At 46.1% G+C, this 7,352-nt stretch overlaps 1 protein-coding gene and 1 pseudogene across 1 annotated transcript; both read right to left on the bottom strand.

Annotated features, from left to right (window-relative positions):
* Positions 1–2,501: 2,501 nt before the first annotated feature.
* Positions 2,502–4,428, bottom strand: LOC147978115 (protein FAR1-RELATED SEQUENCE 5-like; annotated as a pseudogene).
* Positions 4,429–5,673: 1,245 nt separating this feature from the next.
* Positions 5,674–7,133, bottom strand: LOC125547738 (reticulon-like protein B9). Its single transcript, XM_048711529.2, has 5 exons — positions 6,978–7,133; positions 6,710–6,890; positions 6,486–6,627; positions 6,332–6,401; positions 5,674–6,255 (listed from the first exon to the last, which is right to left on the bottom strand). Exons 1-5 carry the CDS (start codon positions 7,072–7,074, stop codon positions 6,041–6,043), a joined length of 705 nt encoding a protein of 234 aa, XP_048567486.2. The 5' UTR covers positions 7,075–7,133; the 3' UTR covers positions 5,674–6,040.
* Positions 7,134–7,352: the final 219 nt, after the last annotated feature.

Here is a 7,352-nt window from a genome sequence, read left to right as displayed (position 1 = left end):
AGTCAGCACAGTGTAAACGTACTGCCGCACTGCTGCTACCCACTCCATGTCCCCATGTCTGCAGGGTGAGCCTCTCGAGTCTCGATCCCGTGTCAAAAGTTGCGATATATATCAACTGTGTCTGTGTGTGACAGGCAAGCGGGAGATGGCCGCTGCGTGCGTGCGCGATCGCCGGTGCATGCACGGCCGAGCGATGGATCGATCGATGTGTCGCTTGTCAGTGTTGTCATCTCCGTTTCTTTTACTACGATATCTGTCGACGCATGACGGAGAAGGTTAATTAAGATAGGTATTGGATGGACAGTGACCGGGAGAAAGTTAGGGGGGGGGGGGGTGGGTGTAAAATGATCTTAGTTTCAAATTTTTTCAAGATCTGACCCTTTTGCTACCATCAGGGTCCATGGCGGTTGGGTATAACAGCCTACCGCCATGGACCTTGGCGGTAGGAAACATCACTACCGCCAAACATACTAGCAGTAGTTTGTATAACCCTACCGTCAAGGTGCTTGACGGTAGGCACGAGCACGCACTGTGTTTAACACTTAGAAGATTTTGTGGTAGGGCATGCAACCCTATCGCCAGGGACCTTGGCGGTAGGCTGTTAAACCCTATCGTCATGGACTTTGGCGGTAGCAAAAAAGTCATATCTCGAAATTTTATCAGACTAGGATCAGATCCCGAAAAGATATCAGAAAAGGGTCAAAACACGGAATTTAGCCGTGAGGGGGCGTCCGATCTAATCCTCGGGAGATCGAAGCGGATCGTCTTCGATCCGGGCGGAGACACGGCACGGGCGACTGTTGATTGCCTCAGCTCCAGGGAATATAATCTCTATCCGTCCGATGCCGATGGCTTTGCCAGGTGCGTGCGTGCCTTTTCTGCCCTCCTCCATCCACCATGCATCAATGGTGGGTGGAGCCCTTGTGTTCTTCCTTCCTTTCCATGGCGGTCGACCCATCACGTAACACATACACGAGAAAGCGGAAAGGAGAAGCAGGGGAAGATGGAAAGAAGATATGGCACCACCGTAAAGCGCACGCATGCGTTGGTAGAGAGATTTACAGGATCGCCACACCACTGGTCGCACGGGCGGATTGGATGCATGCATGCACGCATGATCATGTAGGAGTGTAACACTTTACATTCAGGTCTTATTCTGAACCTAAATCGACATATGTCTGCAGGCTGCTCGCTCTCTGTAATGTACTGTACAGATGGATGAACATGTGTTGGTTCGTTCAGGTCTTGTTCTGAACCGTAATTTACGGAACGAGATCCTCTGACTTAGATCGATCTACTGCCGAGGGAAGTAGTACGCGTTGCGCCGTCCGTTGGCGATCTGACGACTCGCTGTGAGGTGCGCTCTTTCCTTCTCTCTCGTTCGTGTCCACACGAACACAAGCAGCCCATCCGGCCCAACAGGACGGCACCCATCAATTCATCGCCTCAACTCTCGTTTCGTTAAAAAAAGGAACTCTCGCCTCGTCTTAGGGTTCGCCGGCGGGGAGGAGCAGCTTCGGGAGGACGGGGCGCCGCCTAGCCGTGGAGGCGGCAGACAGCTGCCGCTTCGTCCAGGTGTCAGGCCGCCTAGCAGTGGAGGCAGCGGAGCCAGCAGCTGCCTCGTCCAGGGCGCGATGCGTCAGAGCCATCGAGGCCGTGGAGCTGCCGAGGCCACGAAGCCAACCTCGTCAAGGCTTCTGCGGCCCATCTGCTCTGCTGCTTGTACTGTGTCTTGATGTACTAATGTTTTCAGAGTAAAAAGAGAGAAGCTACAGCAGCATTTTGAATGTTATGATTGAATTACTGTTCTAGTTTGTACTTCTACATTTGCATTGGTCCAACTTGGATGGTACTTGTACATGTGCAGAGTTGAACAGATTTGTATGGAAAATGTTTCTGCTTTCTTGAATGTTTGTTTTGGCTGAAGAATTGTTCCAGTAAATTTGAAAGCATATAACAGGTGTAGTTAATTAAAGAGGATAGCACCTGCTATTGACAATTTGTGAGCATGTCCTTCGAAGAATAAAATGATTTGCAAGTCATAATGCCTGCTTTGGCTGCTGAATGTAAATGAGCATGCATACAGAAATTGCAGGTGCATTTAACAAAATAGATGCCAACCAAGGGAGTATATCTCTGAAATGTATGGAAAAACTGATTGATCAACTAGAACCTAAACTGAACTGAATGGCCAAATTTCACAAAACCATGCTTGTTTGTGCTCTCATTCAAGTAAATAGCACATGGTTGCCCAAAAACAGTAGCACTTCACCACGACCCAGTAAATAGATCATCTGTAATTGGTCCCTGGAAATTGAATTAAATAAGTAAGTATTTATTAGAATAATTGCCATCCCCTAAATTTGTAGACTAAATATATGGGCAAGATTACCATCAAAAGTTGAGTAAAGCTAAGACTGTCCTTGTAATCTTGAGACTCCTTCATATTGTCCTTGTAAACTATAACATCTGCAACTTGTCCAACCTCTTGTTTCTTCTAATGAAAGAAAATTTGAGGGTTATGAGAATTGATGGGCAGAATATTAACATTGAAAAGACAATAGTTATTTAGAAACATACCTCTTCCTCGAACTGTGATGTAGTTTTGTTTTCTCTCTTTTTCCTAGCCTTGTGCTTCATCTCAAGCCAATTTCTTTTTCGTTTTGCACTTTTTGTTTCGATATCCTTTTTTCTTTAGGCGTGCATTAGCCAACAAGTCATTTGGTGGGCTAGCATTTGTGGGAATAGTACATGGGTACCCAGATGTGCTTGTACATGCAGTAATTTTTTTCTTCAATCTGCTTACCAAGGATGTCAAGTGTGCTATCTACTAACACGATGCATTCTTGAAAGTTGGCTGCTCGATGTGCCAAATTTTGAAATTTGAGGGACATATATCGGTAGCCAAGAATGGCATCCATATTTGGATTTGCGATTATATTTCTTCCCATGGTGTCTTGTACAGTTCCGCTTCGTGCTTCTCGTGACCATCGCTTTAACACATAATGTGCCGGTAGTGACTTGATATTCATCAAATCAAGAATTTTCAGGGCATGACCACATAATATCCCAATTCTATCAAACTGCCGGTAGCTGCACTCAACTGTTTGCTTCAAAGGATCGCCGATAACTTTATACTCCTCCTCATAGGTAAAATATCCAACAAGATATTCATTACAACCATCCAATGCTTTGGTACAAGCTGATAAGGATATTTCATATTCGCCTTGAAAAGCTTCAAATATACATGGTGTATACAACTTGCTAGCTTGCACCAATATAGGTGGTGGTCTCTTCATAAATAATTTAGGCAACTTTTTCCTTGATTCAAATTCTGAATTCAGTTCATTATTCCTTTTCCCTTGCACAACCCTTTCAAAATGCTTAAAGAACCGGATGATATCAAAATCTGATTTAAAATGGATTTTCAAGTCATTGTTCAAACTCTCACTCAATTGTGTACTTCTCATTCCTAATGTGAAGATGTCCTTCATATAACATTCAGCCCATTTTTCCTTTAACTTATATATACTATCCAACCAGGTTTGCTTACTCACCTTTTTCCTCATGAGGTCAAACTTCTGTTCAAATTCTGCAATGTCTTCATACTCAAACATGCACGCGCTAAAATCAGATAGAATACTTGTATCTTCATCCTCCTCTTCATTCTTCTCTTCATTTTTCTCTTTCTTCTTCCCTTTCTTCTTCCCCTTTTTCTTCTCTTCATTCAGCTCTTCATCCTTCTCTTCACGTAGATGTTTGACAGCATTTTGCATAATGTGAAAGGTGCATAATCCATGCCATGCTTCTGTAAACACTTCCCCAACTGCCTTTCCCATTGCAACATCTTGATCTGTATAGAATGTTTTAGGCCCCTTTCCTTTATGAGCTATTAGAAAGGCCTCAAACAACCACTTGAAGGATGCAAATGTTTCATCATACATGAGAGCAGCACCAAAAACTACAGTTTCTCTAAAATGGTTGAAACCGACAAACATACCAAAGGGCCTGCTCTCCTTATTTGTTCCAAAAGTAGTGTCAAAACTAACAACATCACCAAAATGTGCATAGTCCATGATCATCTTTGCATCAGCCCAAAATATGTTTGCTATTTGTTCTTCACAATCCATTTGCAATGCATATTGGAATGACGGGTTTTCAGCAATTTTGTCTTAAAAATATTTAAGCATGCTACCTGCTTGACCATATGCCATTTCTCGTTGGCGCTTGGTATGCAAGTAGTTCTTGTGATCACGGAGGGTATAACTAAGATTGAGTGATCCACCAACTTGGCGACTAGCCAATTCATGTGCAGCTTTTGGCCCAATTCCTGCATCATCCTCCGTTTCAATTTCAAATGCTTGCAACTTTGAAATTTTCCTTTGTGATACCATTAGATGTAAGGTTTCTGGCAGGTGTAGTGTGTGATTGTGTTCCAAAACCAACTCAGACACTTTCAGATTTTCCTTCTTTCGATCCATTTTAAAATTCATGTAGACTTGACAATCGGTTCTAGTTTCAGCTCGAGGGCATTTTGTTAAATAATCCCTCTAGTCTTGTGTTCGATGACCCTCATTTGCACAAACAAATCTACATGATGTGACCTTGCCATCTGTTGGCCTTTTGTTTGTGTACCTTTTTTTGACCTCAAATCCTTTTTGTCCACTGTAGGTAAGCCAAAATGCCCAAGCCTCATTTGAATCTCTGAATTCCATGCCAACATGAGGTACCAAACTAGGCAATACAACTCTGTAATGTAAAAGCAACATGAACATTAGACTTGTGGACGTGCATACAAAATGTTGGGGCTAATAGTACTGGAAAAAGATTTCTATAGGAGAATAAGCAAAGAGTAGCGATAGTTTGGATAGGAAAATTACTTATTGGAATTAGGATCATGCTGCACTGTATTAGCCTCCTCTTCCATCTCAGTTGCTTCTTCCATCAGAAAAAGGGATGCCTAATTAGAGCTCAGCAGGCCGCTTCTTCCATCAGAAAAGGGATGCCTGATCACAGTTCAAGAGGTTGCTTCTTCCATCAGAAAAGGGATATTTGAAGTAATCTGATGGTGAAACTCAGTGTTTTATTCACGTGTTAGATGTCAGAGAAAGGACTATGGAGACTTACTGAGATTGACGAGGAGAGCAGCCGTTCCCGTTGGGCACCGGGGAACTCTTCCAATCAACTTGTAGATTGCTTCTTCCGATCAATTAAAAAAGGGAAATTTGATCAATTTCTGTAGTAATCTGATGGTGAAAGTTCAATCAATTTCAGAGTTTCATTCATGTGTTAGATTTCAGAGAAAGGGGACTTACTGAGTTGACGAGACAAGCAGAGCAGTAGTCCCAGCCGGCCGCCGGATCACCTTCCGATTAACTTTGGCGCCGTTTTGTACTCCTGGCTGCTGCTGGCGCCCTTTTTCTGTGGCATCTCGCGCCTTTTTCCCTGGCTTCCCTCGCTAGAGTCAGACTGGGCCGTTATTTCTGAGCGAGAAGGATAGCGCAGGCTGTGAACGAGAGAGAAGGAAAGAGCCCACCTCACAGCGAGTCATCAGATCGCCAACGGACGGCGCAACGCGTACTACTTCCCTCGGCAGTAGATCGATCTAAGTCAGAGAATCTCGTTCCACCCAGTAAATAGAACATCTGTCTGCGGCTCGGTCTCTGTACCGTGTACTGATTGATGAGCATGTAGTTAGCTGGGTTCGTTCAGGTCTTATTCTGAGCCTGTACTTTTTAGTTTTTACACCACACCACCGTAAAGCGCACGCTTACAAAGATTTTACACTGATGATGCTGCTGCTGCCATGGGCCATGGCAGCTAAGCCCCCTGTTGTTATATTCAGGCCTTATTCTGAACCTGCTCACATACATATCTGCAGCTCGCACGCTGCACAGCACTCAGTTTGGTCCGTTCAGGTCTTATTCTGAACCTACATTTACATTTACATCTGTCTGCAGCTCGCTCTCTCCGACAGGAAACGATCCTGCCCGGAGTACTTTACAGGTTAATTTGCAGTAACATGTTGTTGGCTGGGTTTTTAGTTGACGTGCGAGCGATGCCACCCGTGCACGTTGTTGGCCGCCGCGCCGTGCGCGGTGGTGGCACCTTTGCCTCTGGGGATCTTCCGGAGCACGCCGGAGTCCATCTTGGCGAAGTGGGTACGGACGTCGCGCGCCCCCGTGGCCACCAGGTGGTCCACCTCGTGCTCGTACCGCTCGTACAGCGCCGGCACCGTCATCGTGCACAACACAACTGTTACAACGGAAACATCATGAGCTACTCGGTCCATTGCGCCAAGAATCGGCAGTGTTGGTTGCTGAATACTTACCGAGGTAGAGCAGGGTGAGGGAGCTGAAGCAGGTCGCGACGACCGACGCGATGTACAGAGACACCACCGTCTGCAGTAGCGTGTGTATGAGTTTATCAGGCTTCAGAGTTGTGGCATAGATCAGATCAGGATTGTTGTGAGGTGGGTTGGTTACCATGATGAACTTCTTGATGTCCTCCCCGCAGGCGATGGCGTACAGCCGGTGCACGAACCAGGTGAGCCGCCTGTGCAGGGCCAGGATCACCTGCTTCGCCGTCCTCTCCGACAGGATTGTCTCAGGGATCCTTGGAACCGGCCTGTGTGCAGTTCACAATTCAGCCCTGAAGCTAATTCTGAAACAAAACCGTGGGACTGAAGAAATGGGGTTTGGTGCAGTACAGGTTCAGGAAAGAGGAGGCGTTGGTCCAGATGAAGAAGGTGAGCATGGTGATCATGGCGGCGTAGCACGCAAGCGTCAGGAAGTGGTACTCCGCCACCTCGAACAGACCCCACGCCGCCGTCGCCGCGCCGAGGATCGACGCCGACACCTTCGGCCTCCTCCACAGGATGATGTCCGCGGCTGCAACGCAACACACGCATGATCAGTTCAGAAATCAGAAAACTTAGGCTCGTATCTCTGCAAGAATGTAAGTAGTTTGCTAGCCACCTTCGCGTCCACCGAGGGCGGCATGGACCGGCCTTTCCCTGCCGAACAGCCTCGGCGCCCGGTGTCCGTTCAAATGTGATCCTCCTCCCATTGCCATCTTGGTGCTGGTATGAGGTTTTCGGTATGCAGCTTGCCATTGAGGTTGTGATTCTTATAACCTGAATGTGCATAGCCTTGGGAACTTTGGCAATTCTCAAGGGAGAAAGCAAAGCATAGCTTTGGCTCAGGTCTTTGGTTTGATACTTTGGCGTGCAATCTTGTTGAGCAAAAATATACTTTGGTTCCCAGGTGCCTTTTGGAGTTGGGATCTGATCCAAACCTTGCGATTCTGGATTCTGCTGACAGATAGACCCGCGTTCGGTTTCTTTCTGTGGA

Source organism: Triticum urartu, chromosome 3A, assembly GCF_056163025.1.
Source record: "Triticum urartu cultivar PI428250 chromosome 3A, HENAU_Tu73, whole genome shotgun sequence".
Lineage (NCBI taxonomy): Eukaryota > Viridiplantae > Streptophyta > Magnoliopsida > Poales > Poaceae > Triticum > Triticum urartu.
Note: the sequence above shows the minus strand (reverse complement) of the source record. Positions and strands in the feature narration are given on the sequence as shown.

Bases quoted from the DNA above. Each gene is read 5' to 3' on its own strand.
- LOC125547738 (XM_048711529.2), bottom strand. From the start codon at position 7,074: ATGGCAATGGGAGGAGGATCACATTTGAACGGACACCGGGCGCCGAGG. The intron at 6,628-6,709 runs GTACTGCACCAA...AACTGCACACAG, and splicing joins GCCTCCTCTTTCCTGAACCT to GCCGGTTCCAAGGATCCCTG. The intron at 6,256-6,331 runs GTAAGTATTCAG...CCGTTGTAACAG, and splicing joins CCTCACCCTGCTCTACCTCG to TTGTGTTGTGCACGATGACG.